The 20,109-nt window shown below is 37.2% G+C and overlaps 1 protein-coding gene across 5 annotated transcripts in view; it reads right to left on the reverse strand.

The window, feature by feature from the left end:
* The window catches only part of plekha6 (pleckstrin homology domain containing, family A member 6), a 103,237-nt gene that overhangs the window by 50,442 nt on the left and 32,686 nt on the right, over nucleotides 1-20,109 (reverse strand). The window contains exon 1 of one of the 5 annotated variants that reach the window (XM_073876025.1): nucleotides 13,227-13,545. The exons of the other annotated variants lie outside the window; for them this stretch is intronic. Coding sequence (XP_073732126.1) covers nucleotides 13,227-13,252 — 26 coding nt within the window. The 5' untranslated portion in view covers nucleotides 13,253-13,545. Of the gene's footprint in view, nucleotides 1-13,226; nucleotides 13,546-20,109 lie in introns of those variants that run through there. 5 annotated transcript variants of the gene reach the window in all.

Genomic DNA, 20,109 nt, shown 5'->3' on the forward strand with positions numbered 1-20,109 from the left:
TGCATGCATCTATTTTTAAATGCTACCTCACGGATTTATTGTATATGATGACTCTGTACCTGTGGATATTGTGAGATGATAAACATTTTTAAGTAATGCTTAAAAAATCTTGTGACTGATCCTGTCCAAGTCCTGAAAGGAGAGCCGTTTGTAATTTCTTTATCTCCTGTTTGTTACAAATAAAGTATTTTTAGAGTACAAACCTTATCTTACATACTTGTAAATTATTTTTTGATGATATTGGATAGCCATACATTTAAAGCAACTAAAAGCCAGCTTTTTTACTTCCATGACTAAAAGAAAACGGGTTTTAAAGGTTTTAATCCAAAAAATAAAAATTTCAATACAAGTGAAAACAACACAATTATTTAACATTAATCTTAAACTGGGGATCTTCTTCCTCCGCTTAGTTTTTCAGTTTACAAAGTCCGTCATCTAAATAGGGATTAGACATAGCGCCAGCGCAACAGACTTTTAAAGGGGATGAAAGCTGAGATTCTCGTTGGTTTATTGCACGTTACGCCCGAAATACTCCCATTTCTCATTAAAAAAATTGTACCAACCCTTTTCGACCATGCGCTCGGCGCAGAAACCATTTTTCCCGTCATTAAATTAGCAAAAGTGGATTCGGACATGCCCATTTAGACGTTGCGCTGTGCGCTTTGGACAATGCGCTTAGATCGTTAAAATAGGGCCCTTAATCTCCGAGTGTCGGTTTTCGAATTACAAAACTGAAAAGATTTATGATCACATTAATAATTTAGGGTTTAACCCCGAATTTATATAAACATAAACATTAAATAATAATGTTAAATGCATTAGAATGAAGCTGCATGCAACTTTACGTCAGAAGCTGTGGGTCAGGTTTAAACGATTAGTCCATTTTCTTTAAAAAATCCAGATAATTTACTCACCACCATGTCATCCAAAATGTTGATGTCTTTCTTTGTTCAGTCGAGAAGAAATTATGTTTCTTGAGGAAACGCTCCAGGATTTCTCTCATTTCAATGGACCCCAACGGACCCCAACACTCAACAGCTCCAATGCAGCTCAAAACTGCAGTTTCAAAGGACTCCAAACAATCCCAAACGAGGCATAAGGCATAAACAATCCCATACTTCTCGTCTTCCTCCGGTCCTGTGACGCGCCACTCGACCTCACGTTATATGTCATCACGTCAAGAGGTAACGGATGACGTATCAAAACTACGCCCCGGTGTTTACAAATGTGTAGAAAGAGGACCGTTCAGATGTTGTTGTATGTGGAATGATACCAATTAATGTCTTTGTGTCAGTTTATGGTTTAAAATGATCCGCAAATGTGCGTTTCATATATGTAACACGTGACCTTTCAACGTCATTACGCAATTACGTGAGGTCGCACTGGCTCGTCACACAGCTGGAGAAAGAAGAGAAGTTGTGGTTTCAAAGTGCATATTTTTATTTTTCTTGTCAAAAATGACAATTGTTTCGCTATATAAGACCCTTATGGCTCGTTTGAGATTGTTTAGAGTCCTTGCAACTGTGTTGGGGTCCATTAAAGTCCATTAAAATGAGAAAAATTCTGGAATGTTTTCCTCAAAAAATATTATTTCTTCTCGACTGAACAAAGAAAGACATCAACATTTTTGATGACATGGCGGTGAGTAAATTATCTGGATTTTTTTTTTACGAAAATAGACTAATCCCTTAAGTATTTTTTATATTTCTGCATGTTCTTCAGACACGTAACACCCACTCGACAGCATACTTGTCAAGTGAACCCTGAATATCACAGGTGATACCCATGACGTGCTTCTGCAGCAGGAACCATCATGTTGTAGCTGTGAGTGTTCAGCACTCAGGTTTCAATTGCAAATCCAACATTAGACCTGACAGCCTCATGCACGCACGTCACACACAGAGGAATGTGATGTTTGGCTTGACGGTCCTAAGCTTCTGATCCCTGTCATAGCATCAGGCAGCTCACATAATAGATATTCACATGTAGGGAATCTCCTTTATAATCTCCACAGATCCTAGATAAATATTCAAGAGGGGGAGCAATTACACTGAAAAATGTATGTGATGTGATGTCATTCTCCGCCACTCTATTAAAATGATGCTAGTAAGACATGATGAATGGGACGTGTGTGTGTGTACGTGCCTGAGCATATAAATGTGTGTGAGTGCTTTCATTCCTCTCGTGGCTGAGATGATGAAATCACAAGCCCCTCCCCTGACCTTGGCATCACCAAGATGGTGGCGGCGTGCAGCATCACAGTTGCCACATCACAACGGCCACATCCTCACCGCCATCCACCCGCCTGCCGAACGATGAGTGGGATGAGAGAGGAAAGAGCGGGTGGAGGGATGATGAAAAGAGGAAGGGGGTGGGGGATGAATAATTAGATTCAAGCACTGCATCCAATGAGCTTGCAGAACCAGCATCTCTCAGCAAACCACAAAGCGATCTGCTAAAACGTGAACATTCACCGTTTTGTAAATCTTTTCACTGAGTCTGGGAAGAAGGAGCAGGTGCCTAGCTGATGTTTGTCCAAACATATGAAATATGTTTAATGTAATAAAAATTAGTTTTTATGTAATGCATGCAAGATGGCTTCGTAAACACTGTAGACAAGGTAATTCACAAATAATTATATTATAATCATCCCATGCTTTTAACAAGTAATGGTCATTTTTAAACTTTATTGTACTTGTCTTATGTTTTCCAACAACTGCAGTCATGAGAATCCACACATACTGTGCAAAAGTCTTAGGCCACCATGCCACAATTAGATTTGTTGTTTTTGCAATGTTATAGTGATCATATATAATTGTTTCTCAGTCTATTTAATAGAATACATCCAGAAAATACAGGAAACGTATATGTAGTGTTAAAAACTGTATAAAAATGTAAACTGATGTGTCAAGTTTTTAAGGGTAAACTCCCCTTCCACTTGAGCAATAGCAGGATGTCTTAAACCTAAATAAAATTAAATCCTAATTTTTAATTTTAAAGAAATTCCTTTTTTACTTCATACTGCTCAAAAACGCTCAAGATGTGTTTAGTGCCAAGAGAGGCCACACTTAACACAGATGATGACTAAAGACGACATTTAGTCCTTAAAATTTACATATTTCCTGTATTTTCTGTTTGTATCTTAATAAAATCGATATTTACTATATATATATATATTTTTTTTTTTTTAATAAGAAATAAGGGCAGATATTCAGAGAATATAGCTTGAATTAATATTAATATTGAGATAGTATTTTTCTTTAGGTATACATAACAAATAGATTTTTTAGGCATAAATCTATCGGGATGGAGTGCATTTGCATATGGATTAAAAAATATATTCAAGATACTGTACTTTCTGAAAACAAGCCTATATAAGTGGGAAAAAAGGTACCTCAAGTCATTTTCTAAATTCTATTTGGTTTTACACATGGTTTCATTGCATATTTGTATTTTTACTAGAAAGCAAAACAAAAATATGACAATGCTGTAAAAAAGTGCTAGAGTGACTTTTAGTTTTGCTTTTGGTTGGCTGTCCTCTGGGGAAGGCATCTTTATGGGAACTGATACAGGGATTTTCCACCATTTCCTCCACTAGTGTCTTCAAAGCTACGGTCACAATATGAACTGCCAAGAGCAGCCCAGGGCTCTCTGCCTTCAAATACTATAATCTCACAGCAGAGAGAGAGCGAGAGAGAGAGAGAGTGAGAGAGAGAGAGATGGATGGATGGATGGATGGAGAGTAAAAATCAGCAGCAATAAAATAAAAGAGCAGAGGTGGGATTTCACCTGTGTCTAATTAATGAGGGGAGCTGCGGTGTGTATTGATTGTTAAGGCTCACCCAAATGGATCAATGCACTCTGGTGGAAGAGGAGTGCTGACACGGCTTGTCTCAGGACTATCCCATTGAGTATTGTGCTCAGTGTGGCATGAAGTACATTTGACTGCTTTCACTCAACACAACTAAACAACATTTACTACATGATTTTGAAGGAACAGTTCCCACACAAATTAAAACACTATGATCATTTACTAATCCACAAGTCATTACTAAGCAGTACACGCAGTAGTGTCTTAAAACAAACTATTTATATACAATGGCAGTGCATAATGACCACAACTACATTCCTAAAATAAAGATGCTTAAAGGGATGTTCAAAGTGATGCCATAGAAGAATAATTTTTGGTTCATTTTATTTTTGGTTCATTTTTGCTTTTTTAATAGTCTGTAGAATACTTTGTACATACTTGTTGACACATGTCTATGTGAGGAAGACTTTCTACTTTTGTGTGCTATAGAAAAACAGCATGCTGGTTTAGAATGACATGAGGGTGAGTAATTAGTTTCATTTTTATTGTTTCATTCATTTTTTTCACTTTTGATTTAAAGTTCAGATAGTCCAGTTGCACTGAAAAAGAAAATCAATTCTAAAGCCATATAACTCTAAATAAGTTTGTCACATACTTCACCACTGACTGTTTTGTTTATTAAGGGGCGTGTACACCAAAGCATTTAAAGGGGCCATGACACAAGACTTTTTTAAGACATCAAATAAATCTTTGGTGTCCCCAGAGCACATATGTGAAGTTTTAGCTCTAAATACAATATAAATAATTTATTATAAAATTGCCACTTTGTAGGTGTGAGCAAAAATGTGCCATTTTGGGGTGTGTCCTTTAACATGCAAATGAGCGGATGAAGTGCAAACACTGATCACAGTGATGGTGGTTTGTTGCAATTGAAACTCAATTGTGCTGTGAATTATTTTCTCTCTCTTTTTCTCTGCACTAAATGGCAGTGCTATTATTGGATAGTGCAGACTAAGGGGCAGTATTATTATAATAAGAGCTCCTTATGACATCAACAACCTATTTTTTTATGTGCTTGTAGAGAATGGTTTACCAAAACTAAGTTACTGGGTTGTTCTTTTTCCCATTTTCTAGGTTGATAGAAGCACTGTGGACCCAATCATAGCACTTAAACATTAAAAAGATTTTCATGCCATGGCCCCTTTAAACGCAGCTGAAAGCGCCAGGCGGACACAGACTGTGGGCGCTTGCCAGGGTTTTTTCAAATAAGCTAATATACATCAGCTTTGTTTATCAGTTGTTGAAAGTTGCACCAGTTAGTTGTGATATTTGTCCCACCCCTCCACCACTGTGATTGGAAGGCCGAGTGAGAAGTGGGCTCACTCTGGGCACTCAGTGAGTAAATAACATCAAGCGAGGACGTTCAGTGCAGAAAAACAATGCCAAGTGTGGCACTTCCATTTAAAAGAATTGAAAACATACGCCAGCTGCCGGCGTAGACACCTTGGTGTACACGCCCCCTTTGTGTATATTTGTTTTTAACATTGTTTTTACAGTACAGTACAACTAATCCGCAACAGTACAGTACAGTACAGTAAATAATGAAATAATAAACATACACATATTCATAAAATAAATAGCAAAATGGTCAAAATGGACCCAGGGCCTTTATAATTAAGAAAAATGCATTAGTGTAGGACAAGAACATGTCTGCCATCCCGCAGGTGGTAAATCTGTCAGACACGTCCTGATGACATCACAGCTATGCAGAATGATTAGTGCCCACTGTCAAGTTGTGCTGCTGAAGCTTGAATTCCCCCAAACCCCATTCTCTCAATTCTCTCTCTCTCTCTCTCTCTCTCTCTCTCTATTGAAGATGTCTACACAGATGGCCTCTGCACATTCCCTTCCCAAGTCAAATAATACACTTTCCAGAACATTGCTGAGCAATACTTTTTTCCTATTGCTCGACAGCCCTGCCTTACAGTATTTGAGTAATTTAAGGTGCAACTGTGTATGTTTACCTAAGGAAAGACTTGTAAATTGTCCAGATTTCTTCAGATTACACATGCTTATAAATGTGCACTTCTTATCAAACATCTGATGGCATTAAAACACTCATCATTGTATCATCTATGATTTAGCAAGATAAGTACATCATAACTGGGCACTTCAACAAAACAAACAAATGCAGCCTGGACAAAAAGTGACTCACAGACAATGGACACATACACATCAAACAGGCCTATGATTACAGTTACAATTATCATGATGAATAAAGCTTAAAACAGAAATGACGAAAGTGCAGGTGCTACAGTAAAATCAGATCAGGATAGATATGGGTAATCTAATCCATATAGCTGGCTAAAATTCAACTTTACCTTGGCAAGCAAAAGTGTTGTAATATTAAATATGCCTTATAACTGTCCAGACTTGTGTGTTCATCTACTCCACAAATCTTTAGTTTTTAACATTTAATGGCATAGGTATGGATAAAATGAATTATTTTACATACACATTAATGCAGGTGCTTTTATTTAAAGCAAGTTAAAGAGCATCTAAGGCATTTATGATTTCACTGGGAATCATGATCTTGGCATTGCTACGTACCTGTAGTGCCATCATGAGCTGTACTGGAACCTACTGTGATAAATAGTCCAATATATCTATATACAGTACTGTGTTAGGTCTTAGGCCACCATGTTACCATTAGATTTGTTGTTTTTGCAATTGTATAGTGATCATATATCATTATTTCTCAGTCTCTTTATTAGAATACAACCAGAAAATACAGGAAAATAATGTATAAAAGTATAAGCTGAAGTGTCAAGTATTAAGGGGAAACTCCCCTTCCACTTGAGCAATAACAGGCAGCTGCAGGATCTCTTAAATCTAAATGAAATTAAATCCTAATTTCTAATTCTAATCGAATGACTTCAGGACTTCAGTCTCCTCAAAAAAGCTCAAGATGTGTTTCGTGTCAAGAGAGCTCAAACAAAATACTGACTGATGCCTGAAGAAGACATTTAGTTCTGAAAATTGTTTTGATTTTAATTTTGTGTACATACTTTCTGTATTTTCTGTTTGTATCTTAATAAAAAAGAGTGAAAAATGAATATGGATGGACATTAAAACTTTGCTAAAACAACATAGCTGGTGATGGTGGCCTAAGACTTGCACAGTACTGTAAATACACTACTGAAGGGATTTTGCAAAAACAGTATAAGTTTAAAAGAAATGATTAATTATGGTCATGAAAGCAAAGACAGGGAACAGATTTGCTTTCCTAGGTCTCCTTGTAACCACTTGTGGCTGAATTTCTGGATCCTTTAACTTAACCTGGGCCCATCAAGTACGCCAATAAGCTTAAGACAAGAGATTAAGCAATATCCTTTTAGGAACACAAGGGAGTTAACAAATCCCCAGCAAGAAGACATGGCCTAAGACCGAGTCTGGCGTTAAAGCAAAAGAATGTACACACAATCACTGGGACATCATATGAAGAATGTGACCTATGACCTGCCTTTCAGCTTGACAAACACTACAATGAAATCCTGATTTCATCACACGTCTAGGTGCTGCAAATAGTGACACTGGATGGGCTGTCTATAAACAAGTGCCCAATTTTATGAACTCAACAAGCTGGTTTTGGGCTTATATAAGATTTGTAAACCTGGAACAATTTGCCATAAAAGGCAAAAAATGAATAAAAACAGTTCAGATTGATAAAGCAATATTTGTGGCTCCATGGTTTACGCTTCTCACTGTGACACGTCAGTGCAAAATACTATTGGGGAGAGAATGCTGTAAAGCAATAGTTTATTGGGTTTATAAAAGGTACCTTTTCTGATAGCAACTTGCTATCCGCTGGACCTCCTAGAAAGAGGCGTGATGAAGAAAAGTCCAGCTTATCTGTACATTATCTATAATCAAGCATTAAAATGGTCAAAATATGGAGAGTGAAAATATATGAAGAGTTTTATTTCAAAACATGTTTATTATTATGTTATTATTTTTTATTCTGTTTTATTGTGCTACTTAGCTGTATTTATTTTAGTTATGAAGGCTTAAATCAAAACCAACTGATAGATTGTTATAAACTGTAAGGCACAAACAAAAAAAACTTCTTATTTATTATTTGTGTATATTTAATTTAAGAAATGCTATGAATTTGAAATCAACCCTACACAAAGTACACCTTTGTACCTAAAGAGTGCATATTAGTACAGGTACATCAAAGGTAAATAATCATACTAAATGTATACATATCTGTACCTAAATGGTACAGTATGACCTTTTAAAGGGTACTGCCCCAGTGACAGCTTGTGTACCCTTTCTCTGACTTTGAGAATGTAGAAGCCCAAAGGAATCTGTTTATATATAGTTTATATGAAATGTTTGAGAGTTTATTCTTATTATTTCATTAAAATTCATATAGATTTAGCAATATCAAATTATACATGTTGTGTGTCTGAGCAGCACATAACCGTTTAACAATAAAATCAGCTTTACTGCTAATGAACTAAGGAAATAAAAGCTATGCTTCATCTATTCAGTTTTGAAAATGCACACACATTCATACAGGTTTAAGAGCTCTTTAAGCTACAGTGGGTTTTATGTAAACACATTTATAATAACTCACAGATAAGGGCAAGAAATCTGACATGGTCTTTAGCTAAAAGCGATTGAAATACACCCACAGCCTCGATAATTATTTCATGTAATTTCCTCCTTGCTTTAACACAAACCATTCTCACGGTAAAGTCAAGGCCAAGTAGAATCTACTGATAACGTGGAAAATAAATCTAATTGAATTTTTATTTTTTATTTTTTTTAGGCAAATAAACTCAATAAATAATTTCAAAACAAGCATACTAGACACCCCTAGAAATATTTAAGACTAATAATTTCATAATCTCTGCCAAAATCTCATAGATACTAAATCATATTCCACCACCAGGGTCATTCTACAGAAAAGGTGGAATTTGGGTGATGGAAATCTGCTTAAATTAACTTCTTTCAAAACACCCAAAACTTCTATAATAGCATTAATTAACTTGTCAAATCTATGAATCCGCAAAACGAGAAGCTTAAACTATGTTTAATTTTTAATACATTTTAATAAAGAATCCATGATGTTGTATCTTCAATACCTGACAAAATGAGAATATAATAATAGATAATGAATATGATAAAACTTGTAAACTTAAAATTTTTTCCATCTTGTTTTGTTTGTATGCTTTTATGTTGGTCAGTTAAAGGAATAGTAGTTAGGAAGTAAGTAACACCAGAAGACGGTAACACCAATGACGGTAACACCAATGACGGTAACACTAATGACAATTTACAGAAAAAACAAACATTTTAACAAAATGGCTGCCATTAGCCATGTGCTATTTCATCAGATGTAACAATCACATTCTTATTCAGTATAATGTATTTTTATGTAAAGATCTTAGCACTCCCAGCTATAAAAAAGAGTAACACTAATGACATCCAAAAAATCTTATATCAAAATTCTTAGATATATTATGATATTTTAGACAAATAAGGTAAGACATCTCACAAACCTTTTGCCTTCCTCCACTGCACTTCTTTCACTGACCTCTTGACCCAAGAAAAACTTCAAAGAGCTGATGCACTGTTTCAAAATAAAGGTGCTTTGGGTAGGTTAACACCAATGACATAAATTTGGGGGACAAATATTTATTTGATATTATTCATATTAATAGTGTCTTTTTTACCATTTCAGTGTTGTAGTAAATTCATACAGGGTTAAAGGTAAATTAGATTTGTTTTATAAAAAACATGGTTTTAAATAATAAGTACACAGTTCAACTTCGATGTATAATCAAAGGGACAGGGCAATTTTCAGGACCAGACATTTTTAAAAAAGTTTAAAAAAGGAAAAAAAGAAAATTACATAAATAAACTCTCTCATCATGTTAAGAACAGTCTATATTTATTAAATATATATCATTATGGGATTATTGGTTCAAATTCAATGATTAAGGGGTCTGCAAAAGCAAGGGACAAGCATTTCTACCTTTTTTTGTAGAATGACCCACCACCCACCTAAGTCTGGTTTGCTGGTTTTGCCTGGTTTAAGCTGGTCTAGCTGGCCTCCCAGACTGGCCATTAAGTATTAAATAAATCTAATTCAAGTGCTTGTTTACAATCCTCTGAGCCTGAATAAATAATACATAAAGATCTATCCCTTTCTCATTCAATTAATTGCAGCAATGAAATCAAGCACATTCTGGGCAGTATTATGCTAAGCAATTCGCACACAACAAATCGGCCATCAATAGAGGCCTGATGTGCTTATAGTGCGAGATGACTAATTATAAATGCTTCTCTAAGGAGAACACAATTGTCTGGCAATCAAAACTCAATCAGCTTGATGTGGGATTTATCGCTTTTGTTGATCAGAGATCAGTACTTTCATTTACCAACCAGCAGAATGACCATAAACAAAATGAGAAAAGCTGGAAAAAGACACAGCTATGTGGCACAGCAGCCCAGATCTTTCACGAGCCAATCAGATTGGCCATATAGCAGAAGTCCTATTTGTGCATTGTGTGTGAGGTCAGAGAAGAACTAGGCCAAGCTGAGGCAGAGACAACAGATGCCACATCGGTCAGATCTCAAAGGAATATGAAAGATGATGGCAAACGACTTTTGGAGACCTTAACACATGTGGTTGACCGAGTTAGAACATGCATCTCCACATAACATAAGAGATGCAAATAGTTAACTAATAAGTTTCAGTGTAATTATCATCTGTTCATTTGGTATTCATAAGGTGTGGTTGGATAAGAGCCGTTCTTGTGCTTAAAAAGAGCTACAAAGCCCAGATTAGAGGAAAATGCTGATGCATTTATAAAAGTGGCCTCACTTTCGGCACACTTTCATTAAAGGGATAACTCACCCTTGAAAATGAAAATTCTGTCATCATTTACTCACCATCATGTTGGTCCGAACCTGTATGAGTTTATTTATTCTGATGCACACAAAAGAAGATACTGTGATAAATGATGATAATCACACAGATGATGGATAAACAACATGAGGGTGAGTAACCGATGACAGCATTTACATATTCGGGTGAACTATCCCTTTAAACCTCCACACACCTGAAACTTCAAGCAGCACTTGAAACTGTCCATATAGTATGAGCACCTAATCCTTATTGAAGGATGAGTCGCGGTCAACAACACACAGGCACACTCGCACCAGCTGGAGAGGGCGTTCCCAAAACATTCCTGAGCACAATACCATCTCCAATAGGCAACACACGTTTCTTTCTCACATGCTTATCCTTCGGTGAGGGCTGAAGACAGGAAACTGCCGGGCAAGGTGCCAGCCTTCAACAAATGAGACGTTTAATACTCACATGTGAGAATCGGTGCAAATTCTCGACAACAGATTTCACCACACAGAGATCGTTGTGGTTGGCGCTGAGCACTGAGCCTCAGGGAATGTTGGTTCTGTCAGCATCTCAACCCTTGAACGTATTGTCAGCACACTCTTATATAGGTGTAAGATGACTGTGGACACCTGCACAGGTGGTAATGGACAGGTTCCTTTTATGACATGACAAGACAACAAAAGAAAGGACAAGTTTCCAGTCTTGGTTTGACGGGTTTAGGAGAGTTTTGGGCACCAGCTTGGATAAGAGCTGGGAGACATTTTCAGGGTTCCCACACCTTAGTTAACTTCACATTCAAGGACCTTTCAAGGACTTTCCAGGTCCAATACCCTCAAATTCAAGAATTAAATGTAGGGACACTTTTCAAGTGAGAGCACAATGTGTTACCTTTAAAGATATATTGTTACAGTTCCCTTTCGAGGGAACTTGCGCTGCGTCACTGCGGTGACACTTTTGGACGCTTCCAAGGGTAAGTGCGTCTGAATGTGTATATCAAATTCAACCAATGGTGAGGCTTAATGACAAAGACAGGGTGAAGCAGGAGCCAGGAAGTATATCGCCATCTGAAATATTGACAAAGACGGCGTTACAGGGACGCAGGAAGTATGGCAAAGGGAGACCAGCGTCTCGTTCCCTTCTCAGGGAAGAACAGTTACATACGTAACCCGTGACATTTTCATTTGTCAAACACAACTATGCAAAAAAGCATTTCGGTATGAATCAACATTCGCATACAGAAGATATAAGCATTGTTAAGTGAACAGTTTAGCACGTGTGCTTAATAAGTCTAGAATTTTTATGATATTATCCTACACTACACAGGGAATAATATGGATTTTTTTCCAGAAAATTCTTGCATAAAATAGATTAAAGCACTTTCAATGACCTGTATCTATGTATGTATTTTCAAAAAACTTCCCAGGGCCTTGAATTTTTTCCCCCAGATTCACAAACTTTTAAGGATTTCAAGAACCTGTGGGAACCCTGCATTTTCTGGTTACCTTTGGGTTTAAAAAGATGCTATTGTTTCCCACTTGGTAAAATTTTTGGACTGCAAGCATTGTTGTTTTACACCGCACACTATTGTTCTTGCCTGACAGCGTTTTCAAGCTATGAACTTTACTGTAAGTGGACTGTGTTTATGTGTTAAGTTAAAATTCCTCCAGTCAAAATACTCCATCCTGCTATTCATTTCTCAAGAGCTCCCTCGCCCCCTCAAGCAAATACCCCCTTCACAGCATTATTCCTCATAGCTGAAAACGAAAATAAAATACGATTCCCACTTTGTTCATTAATCTTTCCAAATGTGTCAGATTTTTATTAACATTGTATTTTTAGTAAACAAAGAGTCTGAGCCATCGTTGATAAGGTTTTACAAGCATGGGAAGGGCCAGGGATCGAAAGGTGGATCTTAAACCCGATACTCTTCTCACGTTGCTATACAAGTAACTCATTGTGAGTGTGAACTTCTCCTCATGCATCCAAAATAATCATATAGGGAAATTCATTTCAAGACAGTGTATTTTACCATCTTTTACATGCATAGAAAGCTATTTAGGCAATAAATGGCTTGAGCAAGCATAGAAGGGCAATATATGCAAACAAAGCATTATGATAAGGGCCACCCTAGCAATTCAAATGGTTACCTATTAACATCAAAAGAGACCAATGCAATGAAAGGTCTCTGCAGCAAAGCACACACATGCTTAATGTTTACAAGAGCACCAAACAGTTTAAACTTATTACAAGGCAATGCTCTAAGCATTTAACTAAAGAATTGCCATGTGCCTCACCAAATAATGCTGTAATATCTTTATACTATATTCCAGATCCAGCAGAAGCCCCACGCCCCCATCCATTCGTCTTATACACACACACAAAGTCTCCTCTAGCTTCCTATCCAGACATAATCCAAACAGATCAGCACAAAAGTTCCACCTCGGCATCCAAGCCGGCATTAACTATAAAACAAAGATGACCCACCTTGCTATGTCTTCCGTCTCCTCCATTCTTACTGTTTCTTGTTTCTTTCGAATTCACTTTTATGATCTTCAGCTTCCTCTACACTTTCACTTTGTCGTACTTTCTGCTTCACCTCTCTTTCTGTGTCGGTTGTTGAAATGGGGCCAGGGTCCAGAGGCCAGTATGAGTGGAATTCAAACAAAAAAAGCAGAAACAATCGCTTCTTTGCGGGTAATATCGTTTTCTTTCTCTTGCAGTTAAAGCCGCGCACACATATGGATTACATTCTCAGGGAGGCAGCCAGCTGGATTTAAGCACAGTGGCTTTTCTCTCTCTCTCTCTCTCTTGCTCTCTCTCTCTCTCTCTCTACGAATCCCCCACGCACACCCACATCGCAACCCGCTGCCTCACTTCTCCAGCTCTGTTTCTACTCTAATCATTAACTCGGTTTGGGTCGGCAGACCATCCTTTATACCTTTCAGACCTTTCAGTGGCCTTCTGCCACTCATTTCTCATGGGTTAACAAAACAAAGAGCACATCGTACTATCAACAAGGGTGGCGGACGTGAACACGGGGACCACCGATTCAGTGCTAATGGGCTGCAGAACATTACATAACATGGTAAAGTAGAGCAATTCATCTGAGGTTTGGATGAAGTACGTTGAGCTATGGCATCCCAGCTATCTGTTGTCATGGATTTGTGGGAGCTGAAAAATATCCTGATTTTCCATTGTGGGATCTGGTGATGATTACACATGGTAGCGTTTTGTAGTTTTTGTCAGATTTGATGTTACAGTTAAAACATCAAGAGGGGGATTCAGTGAATAGTTGAGCTACTTTTGCAGTCAAATATGCACAAACATACTTAGTTACTATCAGTTGCAGTCGGTGACTTCTTTTTTCGAGGGCGCTCGATGCGAAGTTCGTCACAATATGTATGTAGCCCGTGATGTGTGTGGTTCCTTTTTTCAAAATATGTGTCTGCACGTCGAGAGATCCTGTGTGCATCATGTGTCTTGTCAAAATAAGTGCCTGCTGCAGACACGTCTATAGGGTTTATGATAAAAGAGATGCTCGCGTTTGCCAGATACTCGCATAATCTCATGTGTAAAAAGAGTTTACTTTTAAGGGAGTGTCTTGCGTGTATTTTGTGAACGTGAGCGTCTTTTTTATCATAAACGGTTTTGACGCGTGTGCAGCAGGCACTTATTTTGACAAAACACTTGATGCACACAGGATATCATCGTACGCGCAAAACACATATTTTGACAAAAGGAACCACGCACATGACACTCCGAACACTTATTTTGAATTAGCACCACTGGTTATTAGCGCATATTTGGCTTATTATACAGTAGAAGGCATCTTAATCATAAAACACAGATTCATAAACGGATACCGCAGGGTTTGTTTATTATATGAGTGACTTGTTACAGGATATAATGTTCTTGAGAATTGCCCCATAACTACTGTACAACAACACAACGCATTGCCAGAAACAGCTTATTGGAGACGTAAACAAGTTAATGAGTCTGCAGACGCTTGCCAAAAAATTTGTACAGCTCCAAGGTCAAATCACTTGTTTAGTTTGTTCACTGCCACAAGAGATTGCTACATTACTTGATGTTACCATCTTAAGATGTTTCTCTTTATTCCTCTTTATACCACACTAATTCTTACAAATGGATACAAATTGTACATACAGTACAACATCCCAGCTCTTCATTGCCAAAAAACTCATAATAAAGAATGTACTCATAAGCCTTGCATGTCCCATCAGGACTGATATTGTGGCGTCTTGTTTTCCAAAATCCTTTTTTACTCATTTAGGTACCAGAACAAGGGCCCTCATAGGGCCTCCGTATCACTGCACATTCCTCAGTGACTCTCTGTCCATCTTATCAGACACTCTGGCTGCTTTCTACAAACATTAGAAAGTCAAGGCAAAGGGAGTCAGGCAAAGCAAATCAGGACATCCCAAAACAGGCAGGGTTAACAGAATGAGTATAACTACTGAATTTGCCTTTATATGGACATTTTTCTTAACGTAAGTTTTAATTTTTTAACATTGAAATAAAACAGTAATTATAAAACTATACAAATTTATTTAATTTGATAAATCAGCATTTTTTTTTGTACATGTAAACACATGCATTATTTGGAGGAGCATTGATTATTGACAGTTTATGTATTATATTAAATGAAAATCCTTTATCATGATGTCTATACATTGTGTTTTCAGCATCTATATGCAATTCCTATGCAGTCTAACAATATGTATAAAAACTATTAACCAAATATTTGTGATGTCAGTCTGAAAGCGACTTAGTAAGATCATTCAATCCAAATTGCTTTGAAATCTCAGTTTATGTCAAGTGGTAACATGCCATTACCAAACAAGGTGTCCATTTCCTGTTCAATTACCACCTCATTCACACCTCGAACTGTTGTATACAAATGGCCTCATGGGTAAACAACACATCAGAGTTCTGGCACAAACATGCAGAATGTATGACGATAAGCACACATAGGAATGGGATGGTATGAGATTAATAGTCAGTTTTAATGGCATTTTCGCAGCAGCCGCTATGAAAACCAGACATTTTGTTGAATGTTTGCCACTCGACGGGACGAGTTCCGGCGTGGTCACGTGGAAAAGTGAAGTCAATGCATACCCTCTATTCCAGGAAATGGCTTACACATATTAATATTGATCTTCTTCAAACCTTTTCAGGTATTTTCATGATAATAAAGAATATGTATAAAGATTATGTTTGATGAGTGTTGCTTTTTCAAAATGCATGTTATAAACGACTCAAACTAACAGTGATTTCAGATCGATAAGGACTTACTGATCAAAAGCTGTAGTACATGAAATAGCTGTGAATAATATCGGCTGTGCGGTTCAGAATAGTTATCGCCCACGTATTATTAGTGTATAAACTCACCTAAAGGATTATTATGAACACCTGTTCAATTTCTCATTAATGCAATGGTGTAATGGTGTGTGGGGAATGTTTTCTAGGCACACTTTAGGCCCTTAAGTGCCAATTGGGCATCGTTTAAATGCCACGGCTTACCTGAGCATTGTTTCTGACCATGTCTATCCCTTTATGACCACCATGTACCCCTCCTCTGATGGCTACTTCCAGCAAGATAATGTACCATGTCACAAAGCTCGAATCATTTTAAATTAGTTTCTTGAACATGACAATGAGTTCACTGTACTAAAATGTCCCCCACAGTCACCAGATCTCAACCCAATAGAGCAACTTTGGGATGTGGTGGAACGGGAGCTTCGTGCCCTGGATGTGCATCCCACAAATCTCCATCAACTGCAAGATGCTATCCTATCAACATTTCTATGGCAGTTCTGAAGCCGAAAGGGGGTCAAACACATTATTAGTATGGTGTTCCTAATAATCCTTTAGGTGATAAATCGGCATTTATCTGAGCACCCCTAGTAGCTTTAATAATGCAACATAGTTTAAATGTGCACAATGGCAACAATGGATGTCCAAACAGGACCACAGTGACACAATCCTAATGAAAACAGTAGTTGAAAATCTATCCGTACAGACTGGCTTTAAAACGTGTGCTCTGTCACCAGCCCTGCACAGCTTTTAGACAGGTGGCTTATTTATGCTTCCCTGGTCACCATGGTGTTAGTGCCAGCTCTCTAGTCTCGCATAAACACACATATGGGAAATGGGATGGTGTATGTGTGTGTACTAGCAGAGACACAGAAACTGTGTGAAGACACACTTGCGTGCGTGGTCATTTGCATGCTATTATACTTATGTAACCAGAACAAACACACACTCGCACAAAGTCAGCACGCAATCTGTTCATTAGGGATAAAACAAGCTGAACAGGAACAAATACAAAAGACGTGACATGAAATGTCGCTTATAATTTTTGTTCTTGCAAAATGTATTTCTACTGTGTTGGCCTTCTGCCACATGAGCAGAATAAACATATGTGACACAATGTCTAATTTACGTTTTACCTGAATGAAAACACCACAATTTTTTTATATTTTACTATGTTCTTCCCTCAACTTTTAATATGAATGAATACATACCTCTCTTTTCTCAATGCATACACTTAATCGTTGTACAGGTACTGCACGTCCATTTATCCTAGCCCGATTCATTCCTTAGGATCCAAACAGGAATGAATTTTGAAGCCACCAAACACTTCCAAGTTTTCCCTATTTAAAGACTGTTACATGAGTAAGTATGGTGGTGGCACAAAATAAAATGTGTCGGGTAAAAAACGATAACTATATTGTATGGTGGAAGAGCACTTAGTTTGCTGCACTTCGACCTCGGGCGCAGTAATCATTAAATCATTAAATCATAAATTAAATCATAATAATAATCACTGTCTGCTCCTGGGAATCAAACCCACAATCTTTGCCCTGTTAAGAAAACAATGCTCTACCAACAAAGCTACAGGAACACATGTATAAATGGGTGATTCTCACGAAACCATTGAAACACCACGGCACTAATGATTTTAGCTTTAAAATGTGTAATATAGTAACATTAAAAAGCATCAGAATTAACACAATACTGTGTTCTACCTTGCACAATGTGTGATTTCAACATAAGATTTTATAATTGTAAATTTTATCTCATTTCTGCTGAAATTCTCATGACCGCAATGTGTCCGGCTGTGTTTGAACATGCGTTATGTTGTAATTTAATCAAATTAACACAAAAATATTAAGAAAAAAAAATGGATGTTTTGCTAGACTACTTTAGATGACAGAAAAAATATTTAGTGAATATTCATGTATAATAATAATGAAGAAAAATTAGGAAAATGATGTGTCATGCCTGATGTTCTCATCCTCCGCAACACTTTTTAAAAACAGTTTAAGCACACATACAGAATTTAAATAAAGTTTGATTTTGAGTGACCAAGCACATGGACCAGTTACTTCAAGATGGCTACCAGGTAAGATCATTTTTTTACAGTTAATTTGAAATATTGTCTTGTCAGAATGCTTACACGAAATTTTGATTATCATTACCGCAACAGATGCTTATTAAATGTTAATTTAATTAATAGAAGCATAATACTTTGATTTTAAATGCATGTGCAGAATCTCCAAATTATGTTCTTTCAGGTTTGTCATGTCATTTTTAAAATATGTCAGTGTTGATGTTTTCTGACTGTTGCGGTAATGAGATTTTTTAGGACTAATTTTTTAAATTATGTTATAAAAAGTGTTAAATGATAAGTTAAAGTTTTTAAATTAATGTTCCCATTTACTCCAGACTTTGTTTTTCAATGTCTGGTGGGAAAAAAGTAAATTTAAGCAATTTTTACATTTTCATGCTTGACATTTTTAAAACCAAGTTTTCGTGAGAATCACCCAAATAATGTTTTACATATGGATAAATATTTAATACACACATATTCCTGTATTTTATCTTCAAATAGAAAGAACAAAACCCCTAAAATTGCTTATTTTGTCATATAAGAGAAAAAAAGTGCTGTGAATGGCCACTGTGTGCTTCTGAATGGCACGTGTGTAATTCTGAAACATTGGTAATCTACAGTAGTGTACCAATCCAACCCCAAAGAACATCATATCTACAGTACAACCAGAAGCAAATATTTGAGTACAGCAGTACACTAGAGATAGGAGGGCTTTCTCTGAATTCATGTGCTCCGGTTATATCTGTAATGTCTCTCAAAATAAGGAATTTGTTTCGAACTCAAGTGATTTTACCTTTGATGTTGCAGTGAGCACATGACATGCCATAACCTTAAAATTCAGTGGCTTTATCAAGAATGAGTCAACACAGATGGCCAGCTGTTCTGGATCCACTCACCGTCACACAAACAATCACACACATACGATGACTTCTTTCGACACACCGAGATAATCCGAGGCACGCGCATGCTCGGGCGAGATCCACTGGGGAATGCTATTTAGCCCTACTTGTTTGACCACACAGCCGCTTGATTCATTGCCTGAGGTCCAACGTCTCGTAGACCCAAACATCTCCCCCTGTTTGGGCCAATTAAAACATTCCTGCACCGCGGTCCTTTGTTTTTATTCAAGGCCATTAACTTGTAATTTACCACTAATCTGGAAACCAGCATGACCACAATCATCTCTTCTCAAACCGTATGCTAGTATCAGGCATGAAGGGCACCTGCGCTTTCCCAGACAAACAGCAAGCAAGAACAGTCGAACGCTTTTTGTATGCAACAAATATCCCCAAATTTGTAAAAGTAGATACTTTGAACAGTATGACACACCATAGGTCAAAAAAAGACTAAAACAGAACAGGTACTGGCAGGTTCTGTGAACAAAAAGAATTTAGGCTATTTGTATCTGTATGACACTTACTCAGAGTGGACAAACCCACTGGGCAGAGAGCACTTAACCTTTAACCTTATCCACATTTCGGCTAATTCTGGAATCCATAGAGAGGTGCAAGTGACTACAAAAACAGCAGCAGAGTTCAAACTATTGCTCCTACCCACACCAAAATTACATTTAATCTCAGAAATATTCTAACAAGCCATACAGAATTCGTGTTTCTCATCTTTTGTCCAAATTTAAAATTAGGATTGTTATTAATAAATGAGGTGAAAGTGATGGCTAATGTACTGTATGGTAACCCATACTTCAAATGTAACCTCTGCATTTAACCCATCTAGAAAGTAGTGAACACACATATACACCCTGGAGCATTGGGCAAATATTACTGCAGCACCCTGGATGCCTTGCTCAAGAGCGTCTCATTTGTTGCTTAGGAATCAAACAAGCAACTTTTGAGTTACACTAGGCCCGACTGCCCTAGAGATAGCACCCTACAAATGTCCAAGTACGTGGAAACTTAATACTGTGTAAAAAGCATCATGACTCCTAATGCT

This window comes from Misgurnus anguillicaudatus, chromosome 14 (assembly GCF_027580225.2).
Source record: "Misgurnus anguillicaudatus chromosome 14, ASM2758022v2, whole genome shotgun sequence".
Taxonomy (NCBI): Eukaryota; Metazoa; Chordata; class Actinopteri; order Cypriniformes; family Cobitidae; genus Misgurnus; species Misgurnus anguillicaudatus.